Source organism: Halichoeres trimaculatus, unplaced genomic scaffold, assembly GCF_033239565.1.
Source record: "Halichoeres trimaculatus isolate MK-OKI-2021-1 unplaced genomic scaffold, fHalTri1.1 fHalTri1_scaffold_3, whole genome shotgun sequence".
NCBI classification, from domain to species: Eukaryota; Metazoa; Chordata; class Actinopteri; order Labriformes; family Labridae; genus Halichoeres; species Halichoeres trimaculatus.
Genome location: NW_027437181.1, coordinates 12771995 through 12789410, shown reverse-complemented (window position 1 = coordinate 12789410; position 17416 = coordinate 12771995). Strand labels below are relative to the sequence as shown.

The following is a 17416-nucleotide window of genomic DNA, read 5'->3' as shown; positions in this document are numbered from 1 at the left end:
AAAAGAGCACAGAAACTCCATAGAGGCTGGATGTTTTTTTTTTTTTTGTTTTTTTTTTAATTATTATAAACAAATAAAACAAAAATGCATACAGATAAAAGGGTAAGCTAGATGTATGAAGTCACCTGCAGCTGAGCCTATACCAGCAACAATAAGGTGTGTACAAAGTCAGTCTAAATCTCTATCAGGATTAAAAAGGCCTGATCCAAAGCCAATCTTAACCTTCGTGTGTAAAGTGTAAGTCCTCACTGTACATTTTATCATAAAAAGGGAAATGTGCTTTTATAAGTAGAGAGGGTGAAGTGCAGAGGCCTGATGGAGGCTGAGGATTATACCTCACATACTACCTCTAGTATAGACCTTGGATCACCCACAATCAGGCCCCGTTCTGAGAGGGTGTGTTTTTTTCCCGAACATCTTATGGACATAAAATATAAAAAACATTAAACACAGTTAAACAAGATGCCCATGACTTCTTGCTTCTCTTGTGAATATTTGTCTCAAGTTCTGCTTTTTTTTCTCTCAAACAAAACTCTGTCCCTTCTTGTTGTGGATTTACTATTCAACATTCACTTCCCCTCTTGACATCAGTTCTCTTTCAGGGTGACCCCTTATTCGTACTTCCTCTTCCAGTCATGCAAAGCAGAAGCTGAAAGCCTTAAAAGAGTGACTCTTCCAGCTATGTCATCTTCTGCTTCTGCTGTCGGGGAGCAGACAACACATCCAGCAACATGGATCAGAAGGTGGGTGATTAGATACACACACACTTTGACTTAGACCTAAACATTGATTGTTCTCAAAGGGGCAGTCTGTGCAACAGCAAATCAAAACATATCAGACAAAATAATATCTAAAACAATCCAAAGCAACCGCACCTTGATGATTAAGAGTTAAGTGTATGTATCATGTTAACTTTGATGTAGATAACAAAACTTTTTTTTCCTCATCCTAAACACAAGGACTCAGTGGTCAAGGGAGGCGTGCTCATTGTCCACCAGGTCCATGAAGGAAAGCATCAGTACCAAGTGGAAAATGTGATGAAGAGCAAAAAAGGAGACAAAATGTTTGTCAGGTAGAAGTCTGAAACTCCCTCTTTCTTCCTTCTACAGCCAGCAGTGACTGTTGATGAGACAAAACTTGTTTGATATTGTTACAGGATCATGAATATAGTTGTTTTTATGAAGAACTTTTAGAAATGAATTTACAAAGGAGAATCTAAAAAGTAGGACTACACTTTGATGGGGAAAAAAGACTCCTCAACTGCTGGTTTTTCCTCAGTTCATCAGAAACCTACATATATACACAAACATCGTCTCTTATTTTCATGATTATTACTGACAAAGAAATGATCTGTAATGCTCTCAAAGCAGACTTCTCTTTTTGGATTGTTTTCAGCATTTGGGCACTTTGTTCTCTCTGATTTGCTGTAAGACAGGTTTTAATGAGAAAACAACACCGCTAGTATCGGCTGAAGTAGTTCCTGTTTTTTACTAAGTCATCAAAGAAAATATTGACTTCCAGCATTTGAAAGCAGACACACAAACAGCTGAATTATGACCCCAGGCATGACTTTTACAGCCAAACCAATTCTTGTAACAGTAAAAAAAGAAAAGAGCTACATCTTAAACCCTTTCTATGAAGCATAAAGCTCCTTTGTTTTGATTGTTTTTTTTTACAGAAGAGGAGACAAACTGATGCAGATAAATGGAATGGACCTGCAGGATCTCACACCAGAGGAGCTGGCAGAAGAGTTGGCAGGGGATAGCCCGAAGCTGGTGAGTTCACGGGTTTCTACAAAGAGTATCTTCAGCATCTCTCAGATGTAATGTCTACGAAGATTCAGTCCTACTCTCTTTGCTGACAGAATGCAGTATGGGTGATAAACTCGATAAACTCTGCCTCCTTACTATAAACAGATGGAACAGGGGCCAAACTGTAAAATCAAAATGATCATCAAATTGTTTTTTGTTTTTTTTCCCATACATGGTTTCTGTTGTTATGGTCGACTCATATCTTGTTGATTTTGTCCATGTGCTTCTTATTCTTCTGACAAGTTTAGTTTGAATTAGTGTTTTCAAAAGGAGGTGATATGACACAGTGATTGACAGTTACGAATGTGGCTCCTGCAGAGCTCCAAATCGTACAATGGGCAGAAAGGAAGTGACTTTTTCCATTTTTATATACAGCACAGTCACCAGTCTAAACCTGTAACAGCTTCTCTCCTTCCCTTTCTGTTCTTCAGACAGTGCACAAGGCTGGAGTGATTAAAGAGCACACATGGCAGCCCTCCCCTGCTGAGGACACCATACATCCCGTCTCTAAGGAAAACACAGTGCTCAGTTTCTACATGGAGATGAGGAGGGAGGAGGACTTTGAGGAGGAATTGGAGGAGGAATTGGAGGAGCACTTGGAGGAGAACAGAGAAGAACAGGAGGAGGGAGAAAGTGAAAATGGGCGTACAGGGGATGGGGTTTGCCAAGTTGATAATAGAGAAAACTTGGAGGGAGGAGACATGCTGGTTATTTCCATGGCGAGAACCACAATATCTGTGGTGAAAGGGCGTGGCTGTGACAGGAACAGTGCCTGTGGGGGGTGTTATGGCACAGGATGCACCTATGATGACGTGGTGGTGGTGTCAGAGTCCAAGGAGGTGGTGCTCGGTGAGTTTGTTTAATGTGTTTTACTCTTTGCAGCAGGCTAAGATGCTGGGTTCACAAATGTGGACCCAGATTTCTACATTAAAATATGACTGTTTAAATGAAGCATTTTAAAGTTAAAAGACCGAAGTCATTGCTGTTAACAAGAAGTGGATGTACTTTTAAAAACTTCAAAATCTAAGTACATAATCAATTAGAAACCAGCATGAAAGAAGGTTTGCAAACCATCAAGATTAAAAGAAACTTTAAGACCTCATACTTTTAGAAAAGTACCAAAGCAACGATTTGATGACTGTCCATTTGGCGCAGTGACACCTTTGGCCAAAATCAATGGTGTTTTTTTCTGGAATTAAGACTCAGGTTCCCATGAGCACTATGGAAATCAAAATGCATTTTCTGTGGAAGCAAATGAACATTCATTGAAAATTCTGTCTTGCAATAGTTTTCTTTTTTCAATGCAACTTTTGTTGGATCCAGAGCAACAAATCACTCAATTTATTTCCTACTGGTATGTGACGACAAACTATGTAAAGTCAGCTTGTACCATAGTTTTGTGTATAGACTGTTAACTACAAAATGAATCTAAGAAATCTAGTCTTCAGGACAAGGAACAGATCTTAAATCTCACTTTTGAACTTTCCCGAGCAGGCAAAGTTCTGTAAATGGATTTGTGTTTTCCTGGAAAAGTCGCACCCTGCCATGAATACTGAAAAATAACATTTAGAAATTAGATTTTGCTGATGATAATCTCATTTTAAATTGTGTATTATAAACAGACAAGTATATAAAAATTATTATTTAAAGATCACTCATTAAGCCCTCACAGGGCCTTTAAGTAAAGTTCATAGCATCAAAAGTATGCGTTCTGCCCAAACAGGCAGTTTCCTTAGTCAGGCCTTAAAAGACAGAATTTTACTGTTTACTTGTCTTAATAACTAGAAGCTGTGAGTGCTTTGGGTTAGAAGGTTCCACACAGCCTGACATGTAATTACATGGGGCAAAAGAAACAAATGTTTAAATTAGGATTTAAGTATCACAGTTAGATAAGACACAAAGAAAGTAATACAGTAAATAAAATTGGTACCAAGTAAAGAAGCTTAAAAAAACAAAGAACATTTTCATTCTGTAATTTCAGTTAGTTTTATTTGACCCCTACAGTTCCCAGAGGAGGAGGAGAAGGAGGAGGAGGAGGAGGAGGAGGCTTCAAGCAAGAAAAGCAAGCAAACTACTCAATCAGACATGCACCCTCTAACCAATACCTCCGAGGTCTCTGCTCACAAAACATCGTCTACGCCTCACCTAATCCAGGTGAGTCACAGGCAGTAATCCTGGTAATAATGTCCAAATCCCAGATATATTGATCACAGGATTCATTTATAACTTGTTCAAATGATTACATGAAATTTATTGTGTATTCAGAGAAGATCACCATTTACTCCTACAAGTCAACGTGCTTCAGCTGGTTCCCCAAAGGAAAGGCTGTGGTCTTGAACTTCACAGGCTCTAACTGCTTCCTCCGCTGCTGCAAAGAAGGGGAGCGAGTGCTGCTGCGGGTGGAGGTAAAGACTGAGTGTGTAAGTGAGTGTGTGTGTGAGTGAAATCATGTACATATTACACTAAGATTTACGCAGTACATTTTTCACAGATGTGCGAGAAGCAGAGGCTGAAGCAAATCTCAAAGACTGACGTGAACACCCTTTCCTTCGTCTTCTTCATGAAGGCAGACAGCTCCCATAAGAGGTTTGAGTCCGCGCTGCACCGAGGATGGTTCATCCAAATCGACAACTCACAGTCGGTGATGATGGCAGAGCGGGATGGAGGAAGTGAAGAACATTTGTTCCTCTTTGTCATTCAGAAGTGAGGAAGATTCACTTGCCTCTGAGGGATTTATAGTTCTCTCTTCACTCAGTTAAAAACCTCGACCTGATGTTCATGTGTGCTCATTATTCTCTCGAATAGACACATTCTGCCGTTGCAGAAAAACGTAGATATGTATCATACAACAATATCCAAAGAATATGTTACTTATGTGTTTTTGTTTACATTGATTTTTTTTGTAATTATTGAACTTAAGTGTTTTCTTTTTTCTTTTTTTATTTACTTTTAAAAAAATACTTTTTGTTACATTTTATATCTGTATGACACGTGATAAGTTACTCTATTAGTTTAATCGTCCTGTTTTCTTGCCCCTTCAGTACCAGCTTATATAATCAGGGTTTTATGTTTTTGTGATGATCAATTAAATTGTTTCTCTTTTTTTCATTTTTTTGTTTGTGAATGTATTTTACTCTTGATGTTTGAGTTAAAATTGAAGTTCCAGTGCTATGACTTTTTATGTCGGCCCTGCTGTGGGTCAAAGCTCTTTGTAAACCCTTGTTTTTAATGGTGCTATATAAATAAAAGCTATTATATTCTTGATGTCATGGAAAAATCCAGAAATATTCTACACTCAATTAATTAAGGGGTCATTTTTTGGTCATTTGGAAAGAGAAGTTTCCTCACCACACTTTAAAGACTCTAAAGTTTCCATTTTAAGTTTCTGCTCATGAGAGAGTCTAACCATCAGTTAGCTCTCTTTTGCTGCTTCTGTTTGCTTATTGTTTTAATTACCTCATGATCAATGACTGTCGTCCTTTTTTTAGTATCATTCCTCTTTGTAATTTTTTATAATGCACAGTAATTTGTAAGTTTCCCAAACCCTTACCCCTGTCCTTCAGTTCTCTTTTAGAACAAACATTAATTTAACTGTTTTAATACATAATTCAAATAATTATATACCCATTACTCAACTGTAATATGCATCTTTGTGACTGAGCCTGGCTTGACAGCTTTAAATATAATCCTTCACAATAAGTTATGTATGAAATGGTGCTCCAAAAGTCTGAAAATATTTTTTTATGAGATATCACAAAACGTTGGTGTGTTTTCTGATACATCATTAAGTTACAAGTTCTGAACCAAATACCTAGACATAACTGAATTGTTCTTTAAATTACCTTTATATGATATTTCAAGTAAAAAATTTACATCTTACAATACATAAAGCAAGTGTTTACATATGATTAAAGTATATTACATCTTTCCAGTATACAAAAAGTACAAGATAAACATCGTTAAACCAACTCACACAGGGAAATTAACAGTTTAAAAATAACAGCCTTTGAATCAAGTGTAGTGAGCTCATCTTAAACTGTTGTATTTACGTTTAATGTGTTGAAGAACAGCACCCTTACAGTACATATTGATGTAAGGTTAGTGGGAATTCAGTATAATCAAGTTTACATTATAAAGGTTTGCACTACACTCTACCTCCTTATAATCCTCCACAAACCAGATATTTCCCACATATACACACAAGCAGCTTTGATGATAGCTTTAGTTACTCACATATTTTCCACCCAGGCTCTGTGGGTCTACTCTACATTAGGACAGCGTTGGACTCAGAATCCAGTTTGTTCATTGTCACTGTCATCGTAGGCTTTGTTGGTTTCTCCATCAAGGTTTGTATCATAGGGATTCTCCACGTTGGGCTTTTCAGTTTTCCTTCAAACACGACAAGAAGCACAAAGTCATTCAGAATTAAATACTGACACTTATAACATGTTAGGGTTTGGGCGTGCAGATGAAACTCACTTCTGTTTGCGCTCCCTGACACCAGAAATGACGAGGTAGATGCCTGCTAGCACTACAACTCCCATGACCACCCCAAACACCACTAGCCACACCTCCACAGGCTGCTCTACAGGGGGCGCCAGAGTTGGGGGGATCCCCAGAAACTCCAAAGTGTTGTCATCCAGCTGGAAGGCTTTGTTGATTCGGCCTCGGCTTAACCTGAAACCAATGTGAAAATGAGTTGTTACTCAAACCTGTTACATACGTCTGAGAGGTGGCCTCATAAGGGCTGCATCAGTTTGAGCAAAATACATTGACAAATACTGATCAATGCATGAGCTAAATAAGTATTAAAAATAAAAAAGATCAGAAGTTGCTGCAGGAGATACACTCAGCAATCATTGAGATATTTCAGTCTGAAATAATGTGATGAGCTGAAACATGGATATTTCCATTCAAAGAGTGAGGATGACTAAAATAAACTCCTTGTTAGGAAGTCTGTCAAACATTCAGAGTAAAATTTAAAAAAGCAATCAACTTGTATCCAGTATCGAGGAGAAAAAACCTCACCGTATGGCAGCTTCAAGGTCACTCTTTGGGATATTCTTAGAGAAAGAGCCCGGTTCTGTGACCACCAGGAAGAAGGAGATTCTTTCAGTTGTATTAAACATGAGGACATCGTCAGATCTGCAGGTCCAAAAAAAGACACATTAACCTGTGGTAAAGACATCCTTTTTACATTTTTACTTCTGTGTTGACACTTACGTGAAAGCCATTGTCTTGTTTATTTGGCTGTAGTACTGCCTCAGAGCGTACGCTATGTTGGCCTTGAAAAGGAACTTCTCGCTGTCGTTCCAGGGGTACTGAAATGAATGAAATACATTTGGGTCAGTTAATATTTGCCAAACAGTCTTGTTGAACTGAAATCTGCTAACTGGATTTTACTCGTAGTCACCATTGTAACTCCAATGAAAAGACAACACTCTGATAATCACTAATGACACTCACAGCATCTTCACCCATGGCAGCCTTCAGACTCAGCCTCACTTTAATGGCATCCTGAGAATCTGCAAGAAATAAAACCAACATTCATCACTTATTTCCTTCCTCCCCATCAAATCAATTAAAATCAATCGTTACACTTTCGCCATACAGGATCACAATATTTTATATCTGCTTTCTACATAATGTGAGTATTTTGTTATCTGTAATAATAAAACTGGCACACAGTCTCACTGTGTCACTTGCATAATCTTGGCAAACTGAAGCTCATTTTCTTTGATAAAATGCTTACTCCTGTGAATTAATGTGGTTTGATCTTTAAAACATTTGTCTCAAAAACATCTGTGACGCCAGCCTGGGATTTTCCTACTTCCTTTAAAATTACTTCAGGGACTTTTTTCCACTCACTTTTTTTAATTCATTAGTGTCCTTTTTCATGTGACGCAGCAAATATTACACCAGATGTGACACTTAGTCACTATTTTTATGTAATGATGATGGTGCAGCTTTTTGACTCTTGTTTAAATGCCTCCATCAAAGAGTGATCAATTATTATTATTATTATTATTATTAATATTTTGAAGTTTAAGCACAGTTTAGCCTGGTGAATTTTCTGTACATGTCATAAACATAACAAATATAAATAAATGAATAGTTAAGGATTTCTTCAATGCTTTTTCATGGTTATTTGCTCTTTTGTTCTTTTAGTCTAGCCTGGCATTAAGACAGAAAATAGGGAAATAGCATGCTAGATCTAATCCAAAAACAACAGATCTGTCTCCCAGCAGCTCTAAAATACAGCAATCTACTCTTTTTTTTATGGAGGTATTTCTTCCAGGCATAGGAAAAAAAAGAGGGCTTTTACAAATACTGCACATTTTGAGATTAAAAGTACTTATTATAAGATTAAAGGTTGAATATGAGAAAATGAGTTAAAAAAATATTCAGAACAGAACAAGAACATTATTAGTTACTAATTCATCATTATATGATCAAAGGTCAGACTTGTATTATCTCCTATTTATGAATGATTACCTCAGAATTATTACACACTTTATTATTCTTTTTTAATCAGATCTTTCCTTCATTAAGGCCAGACCTATCCCTGTTTATTTTGGTCAAAATGGGCTTCCATACCTGTGCTAAGTGTTATTAAACCCAAAAAGAGACCCATGGTTGTTTTGGTAACCAAAATCTGAATCTTAAAAACTATATAACTATTTTTTTTTTATATATATATATTTTTGATTAAACAAATAAAATGTAGGGAACTGATGAACAAGCGTTAGAGGAGCCGGCTTTTGAGGATAATAAAATGTAAAAAACTATAGACACATAGAGATGTAACCTCATCAAATGTACATGTATTTATTATTAAGCCTAACCATGATTAGATGAATAATACAGACATTTGAGTGTATTCAAGTGGATAATTGAACTCTGGAAAAAGGCAAATACATATATTAGTTGTGATTTTGTTGATAATTGAGACTCAACATGAACCTCTTTCATACTCACATGGCTCTACACCAGCGTCCCAGCCGACAGCTCTGTTGTTTTTTCTGTTGTCCTCTTGCAGCCATACATACAGCTTCTGGAAATAATCCAACAGGGGGCGTGCGTTCATCCTAGTATCACCAGATATTGTTTTCAGAGCCCGGGTCCAGGACTGGGACCTTCCCAGCTCCAACATATTCCTAACAAAGGATTATGATGATGAAGAGGAGGAGGATGTAGATGTTGAAATACTGCTGAATTTATACCAAGCATGTGTTGTTGCAATAATATCAGGTAAACAGGTTGCAAACCTCAGCTTGGTTCCTGCTTCTTTTGAGCCGGTGATGTCGCATGAGGACAAGGCTTCTGTGTGGCCCGCTGCGTCGCAGAGCGCTTTCTGGAACTGAAACTGGTAGATGGTTCTGGTGAAGTACCTGCATTCAAAACCAGACAAAACATGTGAGAATAATGTTTAAGTTTCATTGTAGAGCTGGGGAGTTTGTGTATAATCTCAACCTTTAGTTGGGGTTTTTTGGATCTCTATTCTTAATTTCTCTCATAACTTTAAATTCTCAGCTTCAGCACAGTTATGTTCATATTCATTAGACACTTTATAAAGTTTAGATGCTGCTCTCAATGAAAACTTCAAGATTTTTTTCTTTTAAATCTTAAATAACAAATTTATTGAAGGATCCAGATTAAGCATCTAGTAGTCTGGATTTATAGATGTATGTTATTTTTCTTCTTTTAGGAGATATTTAATCCAAACATTTTTACCTGATGAAAGAATAATCTCCAGACACGTGGAACAGAGCTGGGGGGTCACAGTAAGTCTCATCTCTCGGCACTGGCTCCACCACACCGACCAGCTCCCTCCTGATAAAGTCACAGAGCTGTAAGCTGATGCTGAAACTTTGAGCCACACAGCATAAAAACCACAACACCCCCTGCTGGGCTCACTTCAGATATGTGATTACATCAATACTCGACCACAGCAGACTAAACTGTTTATTTTTATTTACTATATGAATGGATTGTTAAGAGATATTTCTTTGCTCACTTCATCTCCCACCAGCGCTTCATCCACTCATCCTTGGTGATGTTTTCTGATAACACCTGCCACCTCCACTCCTCTAGCATGTAGGTGAAGGGCAGTGTGGCCACAATGGTCAGCGCTTGTTTCAGCAGGAAGTTAATCTCTGTTTCTGTAAGACAGAGAACAGAAAATATTAGTTCATATAAAAAAACAAAGGGTTAGGAAAATGTCTAGATTCAACTCTGCTACTATTTCTACATAGAGATGTTCATTTAGTAACAGGTCATTGATCTTACAGGAAACACTTGAGCGTTGGGCAGGTTTCATGTAATTGACCATTTATGACAGTGATTATAAACCCTGTTGGTAAGAGACTGTTGTGTAACAGTGAGTAGAGAGCCAAAGGTCATGTTGTTCAGATTATCAGATTCTCCGATGCAAACAGGTGACTGCAGGTTTGTCATGCTTTGTGCAGGTGGGCCAACACGTGATGACATTGTTGTCAGGTTTGTTCAGATCACTGAATATATTTGTTGTGTTAAAACTACTCACCGCATTTTTTGTTTGATCATTTTATGTTTAACACTGGCTGAACCTTATCATGTGGCTGTAAAGCACTCATAAGTTTCTCTCAAGTCACTTTTGCAGTTAATGAATTTAGCTCACCTTAAGACAGCTGAAACAAACTCTGACTCTTAATTTTTGAATTGAAACCACAGTCTTAATCAAATTCACTTACCTAAAATCACCTAGAGGGAATTATCTGGGTTTTGAGCAGCTAAAAGTTTAGCTAAGCTGCTTTTGGCTTAGTCTGATTGCTGATGAACATGTCTAACAAGGCAAGGCACCTTTAAGTTTTATATACTATTTAGCTGAAAACAGCTTATTGAAAGTCAGGGCAAAATAATACCATCAGAGAGGGTTAGACACATTCTATCCATATTTCATTCAAAAATTCTTCTTTTCTTTCAGTTTTGCTCACCCTTTCATGTCCAGTTGTTTTTCTAATACTAGTTAAAATGGAGTGATGTCTGTGAGATGGTTCTGTCAGGAAACCATCTACTGTTACTCTACTTTTGCATTTATGATTGATTCTCATAATCACTTGAAAACGTATCCTCCAAGCAGGTGGTCTATTTGTGCTGCAATATTGTTTTTTTTTTTTACAATGATGCTTAACGCTACCAAATACCTTCAAATTTACTTGGTATAATTTTTGAACTCCTGTTGCTCGGGAAATCAGTTACAGATCTTATTTCCCACCTAGTGAAAAATACTGAGCCAGAGTTATTTCAGTACTTGTTAAAGCACAAGAGCAGCTTCATTGTTTTGGACTCCTGATCTATCACTGTATAAATGTCTGTGTCGTCTGCATGAATTTTACCCGTATCATATACGAAGTCTGGTGCCAGGAGGCCAAGGCTCTTCAGATGTTTGGGTGTCGCAGCGGAAAGAGACATGATCTCTCCAACAGCCTCGTGGAAACCCTCATTGGCTCCGTCTCTTAGCAGATAGGACAGGTTACGGTAGGCCATCTGGTACTGGTTGTGACCCATCTCATGATGCACGGTCAGGAAGTCGTCCATGTTGACCTTGGTGCACATTTTGATTCTGCAGGTGTCAGGAGAGAGGTGATGCAGTCAGCAGATATGTTGAGTGACACAAACATGGTAATGTGCCATATCAGATATACTTTATCCAAGACAGAGCCTATCACGTTCCTGATGAGTCAGATATCACAAACACTAACACCAAGGTTCAATAAAAAGTTCCTCTCTAAAGAGATTCAAAAGTTTCAAGTCTAAACAACCTCCAAGCAAATTTTGACCCTAACCTCTTTCAAACCTTTAGTCCTTTAACCTCTTTCTGATAAAATCTTTTAGAAACTTGGACACTTTTTTCCACCAGATCCTTTAAACTCTGTCAATGCTGAGACAGCATTATGGGTTAATATTTGACAGCATAAACACTTTGGTTGTTGGTTTATCAGGAGGAAAGAATGAGTCAGAGACTAATTGATAGCATTGTTCCTGCAGGTTTATATCTATGGCCTTCACGTACTGATCTACACACTGATTGCTTTCCTTAACATGGAGCACATTTTTTCTGACATTGCAGAAATGTCTGGCTGAGTAAACAATACCTAAAGTCCTCTCTGTTCCCCATGTCCCAGGCCGTGGGGTGGCAGACCACCTTGGTTCCATTAGTGGGCTTTGTCAGCATTGAGTTGGTCCAGAAGTTGTCAAACATCTCGTACAGTCCAACAGACATGAAGAACTTCTCTGCTTCTTCAAAAAGCCGACGTTCCTTCCAGCCCTGAAATTTAAGTTGAAATTTGGTTCAACATGAGGATTATAATCTGTTAATTCTATTTTTACATGTATGGGATAGAAATATCACTTTTTTAATTTAATTTACCTGTGCCACCATAGTTTCGCTAACATCAATGTCTACTTTATCAGGGTAGGGGATGGAAAGAGAATACAGATTGGTCCAGAATCTTCCCCACATGTCACCTGAAAAATCAACAAGAAGAATATTAGTTTTCCACTCAGAGAATAATATGTTTAGATAACAAAGATGATTTAATTCTGTAGGACTATCTGGCTTTTTGTTCCCACTGATAAATCATAGGAGATATCAATCTAAAACCCTATTTCTCTGCTACATTTAACCACTTAACTCATGTCTTTAATTTGGCACCGACACTGCATCATGCATAGAGACTAAGTATAGACAACATGAATCAATTTGATTTTTATGCCATTTATGCCTTCTATCTGTTTACTTATACGACTAATTAACTTCGGCTTCAAATGACTCATTATCTTTTAGGAGTTTTAATTTAAAGTACTTGAAAAACGTGACAAAAAACTCTTAAAATTAAAATGATTGGCCGGAAACATTGCCTTAATTGTTTTTATATGTGAAACAAAGTACACACTACACTCCTCCTATATTTAAAAAGATCTTTTGGATATTTTTCTAATACTTCAAGTACTAAAAAAGCTACAACATTCAAACACAAAGAAAGCAGCCAACATATATGATTTTGACTCAAGTCTGGCCATTTATAAGACAAGGTGGCAACTGTAGTAGTCCATCAGATTTCAAGAAGGGCCCATGCCACCCCTGTCTGGACATGCCCCTGCTGATAATAAGCACCAAGCTGTGGTTGGAGATGGGGTATTTTATTCAGTGGCCCAAAGCTACGAAAACAAAACTCAAAAAGAAAAAAAATCATCACTTCTAAACTGGATCATGAACATACCCAGCAGGTGAGCCGGCAGTGGTGCATTCTTAGCGATGTGTCCAGGGTAAGCATCCATCAGTTTGGCTCTCACGTAGGCATGCAGCTCTTTGTATAAAGGAAGGATCTATGGGAAAAAAAAGCCATAAATCACTGTTGCTCATCATGACACACGGTTTTATACTGAAAACATCCTGACTTTAGGTTTACCTCTTTGTACACAGCACGGACGTCTTCCATCAGCTGGTCCCTGGTGTACTTGAACTCAGAATCCTCCTCAATGGTCTCATAATTGTATCTCCAGTAAGCGCCGTAATCTTCAAAACCTGACGGAGAAAAAAGCAAAACAATGATATAAACAGTCCTTTAAAAAAAAAACGTTAAAGCCACAAATATTTTATTTTATTTTATTTTATTCTATTTTATTTTATTTATTTTGGGGGGTACCCTGTTACATTATATCTAATAATTATGACTATAATCTTAAAATGTATCTTCAAAATCAATCAAAATGCTAACAAACCAGCTGCAGATTAATGAAAAAACCTGACAAATAATCAATTACTATGTGTGGCTCTACCTGTATAGATATGGGCATGGCTCCATCTGTACTTTTAACTCCTTATCTAAAACACCATTGCCTTTAACACACACCTGTGGTTACTTATTTGAAATAATTAACACCCTCATAATAATATTCATAAATGCTGTGATACTGTGACAAATGATATGTTTTCTGTACCGTTCAGTTTGGCTGCTTCATTCTTCAAATCCACATAGTCTTCATACAGAGGCCTCATCCTCTTGCCCACTTCTCTCCTCCAGCCCTCCCACACATGCAGACGCTCTGTGTAGTTTCTGCTTTGGGCCATCACAGTCTCCAGACCTAGAAAACAGAGAAAACTCATTAATTAGTGTTTACCTTTGGATTAAAAATCTGTTCTGCTCCGTTTTATCAAAATTGATACCGCCATTCAACCATCAAATAAAATAAAAAAAATGATGTCCTTTTAACAATGGCTGCAGACACAGTCACTAGTCTCATTGAAAAACTAAAATGTTGCTATTAAAGTTTATCACAAGTGCTACTTCTACTTTTGATTCTATGGGAACAAAAATCTGGCAATTTTAGTTTTACATGAATATGATTTTCAATGTAGAAACTTTGCATAGAATAACTTCTGCGTTGTTTTCTTTATGGTTCAACTTCAATAACAGGTGTCACCACAGGATGATGGAGTTTTTAAAAAACATTTTAAAGATGCTCTGTCACACATCAAAATAATGTAATGTCTGACAGCGTTACAGAGGTAAAAGCCTCATTAATAAAAATTTATGAAGTTCATTTTGTGCTTCCTCTTCCTGGTTTTGAGCTCCTTGTATGGTTCAAATGTTAAATCTAAGAAGTTGTGATGTGATAAATACGGGATAAATGGAAAAAAATAAAGAGCTGTGTTCCATGACTCTGTGTTCAACTTTAGGGGTTTCCTGTGTCATCTGATGTTAACATTCAGTTACTGAAGTCTAACAAGTTAGTTTGAGTTTCACAGATCAACTATAGACATTTAGACTAAAATGATCTGTTATAGAGGGTCCAGAGATGAGGTACCACCATTTAATCTTTGTATATTTTTGTAAATATAAAGTCCTAGTACCTTCTATGTGAAAAAAAAACAAAACTTTCATTTACTTAATAAATCAAAGTTGTGGATTTTCCTCCTAGAGTATAGATGGAGTTGCACTAAAGCAAAGTTGCCCACTTTTTCCAAACGTAACTTTTTACATTTTGTTCACAGAAAACCTGCAGATCTGATATTAAAATGACAAACATTAATGAATCTTTTTATATAATCATTTTACACTCAGAGCAGCTGTGTTAATTACAAACCTCTCTATTTGACTAGTTAACAGTAGCAGGCAGCCATGTTACTACACACATGGCCTTCATGAACATAACGTACCTGGCTCCAAAGTCTGGCAGCTCAGAAGGTCATCTGTGAGACACACGGTGGCTGTGCTGTAGATCGTACTCATCTCACTCAACACCTTACTCAGCTGCAGGAAGATTTGAAAGAAAAACAGAAATATAAAGAGTTTGGAGTTATCAATCTGCAGACAGAATTAAGACTGAGGTAAAAGTTCAGAAGAGAAAACTTTAAACACATTAGAACAAAATTATACATGAAGCTTCAGTCTTACATGTTCGGCTTTATCTGGGGAAAGAGCACCAGAGCCTTTGTCTTGAAGAGAGATGAGCTGTAATTTGATTTCTGGATCCGTCATCTGGTCGACTGGGTATTTCAGGGACTCAGCTGACATTTTGGCGTAAAAACTGCCCCAGATTCTCCCCTCTTCTGCCTGCATAAAATAAAAAAACACACAAGACAAGCTTACACCTGGTCTTTTTTGGGTGAATAGAACTGCACTTAGAGGTCTCTGAATGCTCACCAGTTTTTCTGAGTTCTCCTCACTGATGTCAGTGTTGTAGGCCCATGATGCCAGCGAGTAGTTGTACATTTGTGCCGAGGCCTCCTCATCGAACTTCTTCAGAAATTCCCTCGCCTGGTTCTCCAAATCTGACTGTGCTGAAACAGCGCTGGTCCCAGCCAGCAGCGCAACAAGAATCCACGCAAACATCTCTGCTGCCTCTCAAACTGACTCTGAGAGCTTTGGGCACTGTACTCAGTTATACAGTCTCATTACCTCTGTACTGCCTTGACCCTTGAACGGAGGGCCATAATCCTGGGTGTATCTGAGTTTTCATTTACTGATAGGAAGTTTTACAGGATCAGTCTTTTTCAGCGTGTATCCCTCTGATGCAGAGACATGAACAGTTCTTTCCGAAGGTTTTGTTTTTGTGAAGAATGTCATTATGTTCTCTTGTGATGAGATGACTCACTTTTATCAGTCTGCCAGCTTAAAAAAATTATCTTTTGGCATGAAAGTGGAAGTGTTTAAAGTACAGGCAATCTCACTTTATTTTGATTAAGACTCAGGATCTGCCATCAGTTCAATAAACATTTCTGGACTATTTGATGGACGTTTTAAAATCCAACAGCCTTTACAAAAATATCAGGTACTTTAAGACAAGTACAAAACAGGAATGCAAGGTGGAGGTGTTGGAGACAGTTTGGCTCACTGAGGTACAATCATTTCCATATCTTCCATGTCTGGAAAGTAAACTGGGCTTTTATTGGAGTGGTTAAGGCTCTAGTTCCTCTGACTTATGGGGGTCTATCTTCAGCTCACATTCTTCATCTGATAAAAGATAGAAAGCTGCTGCAGATGCTTCTGGCAGTGAGTAAACTAAGTTGGCCTCGTCTCACAGCACCAACAGGATGACTGGTTTGGAAATGTTAAAAATGAAAACTGCACAGGTAATCTTAAGAGCCTCTTTTAAATCTGGCTTTTAAACTGAATAGTTGGGTTTGACTCTTAATTGAATTTACACTAGTTAATTTATTTGTTTATTTTTTACAAATTTTCATTTTAATTTTATTTTATTCATCTGTTTTTTTTTCTATATATCTAAATAGTATGTTCCTGTTTTAATAGTTGCTGTTTTCTATTTTTCTGAGGCACTCTAGGCTGCATGCTTTTGTGTATGAAATATGGTAGACAAAGTTGAGTTGAGTTATTCAAATTTATGTGAGGGGCATATGTTAAATAATTATTACAAATTTTACTTTTTTATTTCTGAATATAAGGACTTGAGTGCACATTAGACTGAAAAGGGATACGTAAATTTATCAGTGTGTAGTTTATTTTGTGATATTACCTTTACCAGATAAAGGTTTAATTAAGGTATTCAGATTTATAGCAAATAATAATAATAATAATAATACAACCGAAAAAGAGTTTTTTTGTTTGTTTTTTCCCGGGAGCCTATATTAACTTTCAATTAACTGTAAATGTTTTCTGAGAAAATTTTCCTTCTTTTAACAGCTATTGAAATTTAAATTTGATCTTTTTGAAAAAAAAACTTGTTCACCTTTCTTATTCCTTTTTTTTTAAAGGCTTAAATTTTTCTGGCCACAGTTATTAACAGAAGAACCCAAATCTGCCCACTAGAAAGTGTGAAGGGAAGAAAAGGGAAGAAAAGTGTTATCTCTTTCACACCCACTCCTGGTGTCATTCCTTAAGAAAACATGACCCTTTGAGGTGACAGTAAGTCCAAGAAATCGGAAACAGTGGTCAAAGCTGCAGCTCCAACCATCTTATCAGGTTGTTTCCAAACAGCAGTTAAAACGCAAGTCATGCACTGTTAAGAAGAGCTGATAAGAAATCAGCAGCGAGGGCAGAGTGTGTTATCGAGATTTATAACCAACAACACAACATTATCTAATACTCGCTCTCTTTGCA

At 37.3% G+C, this 17416-nt stretch overlaps 2 protein-coding genes across 2 annotated transcripts; one reads left to right on the top strand and one right to left on the bottom strand.

The window, feature by feature from the left end:
- Positions 1 to 731: 731 nt before the first annotated feature.
- LOC141787826 (uncharacterized) lies at positions 732 to 4541 on the top strand. Its single transcript, XM_074666507.1, has 7 exons — positions 732 to 743; positions 960 to 1072; positions 1679 to 1775; positions 2243 to 2660; positions 3816 to 3965; positions 4077 to 4216; positions 4303 to 4541. The coding sequence occupies exons 1-7, from the start codon at positions 732 to 734 to the stop codon at positions 4516 to 4518; spliced, it is 1146 nt and encodes a 381-aa protein (XP_074522608.1). The 3' UTR covers positions 4519 to 4541.
- A 1377-nt stretch (positions 4542 to 5918) lies between these two features.
- Positions 5919 to 17416, bottom strand: ace2 (angiotensin I converting enzyme 2). Its single transcript, XM_074665972.1, has 18 exons — positions 15503 to 17416; positions 15254 to 15412; positions 15016 to 15109; positions 13797 to 13940; positions 13265 to 13380; positions 13076 to 13181; positions 12223 to 12320; positions 11948 to 12120; positions 11189 to 11415; positions 9829 to 9973; positions 9546 to 9644; positions 9080 to 9202; positions 8790 to 8968; positions 7278 to 7336; positions 7035 to 7132; positions 6840 to 6956; positions 6291 to 6488; positions 5919 to 6200 (listed from the first exon to the last, which is right to left on the bottom strand). Exons 1-18 carry the CDS (start codon positions 15689 to 15691, stop codon positions 6098 to 6100), a joined length of 2427 nt encoding a protein of 808 aa, XP_074522073.1. The 5' UTR covers positions 15692 to 17416; the 3' UTR covers positions 5919 to 6097.

Bases quoted from the DNA above. Each gene is read 5' to 3' on its own strand.
- LOC141787826 (XM_074666507.1), top strand. The intron at 3,966-4,076 runs GTGAGTCACAGG...TTGTGTATTCAG, and splicing joins CTACGCCTCACCTAATCCAG to AGAAGATCACCATTTACTCC. The intron at 4,217-4,302 runs GTAAAGACTGAG...CATTTTTCACAG, and splicing joins GAGTGCTGCTGCGGGTGGAG to ATGTGCGAGAAGCAGAGGCT.
- ace2 (XM_074665972.1), bottom strand. From the start codon at position 15,691: ATGTTTGCGTGGATTCTTGTTGCGCTGCTGGCTGGGACCAGCGCTGTT. The intron at 15,110-15,253 runs GTAAGACTGAAG...ATCTTCCTGCAG, and splicing joins CCCCAGATAAAGCCGAACAT to CTGAGTAAGGTGTTGAGTGA. The intron at 13,381-13,796 runs GTACAGAAAACA...TTTCTCCGTCAG, and splicing joins TGAAGCAGCCAAACTGAACG to GTTTTGAAGATTACGGCGCT.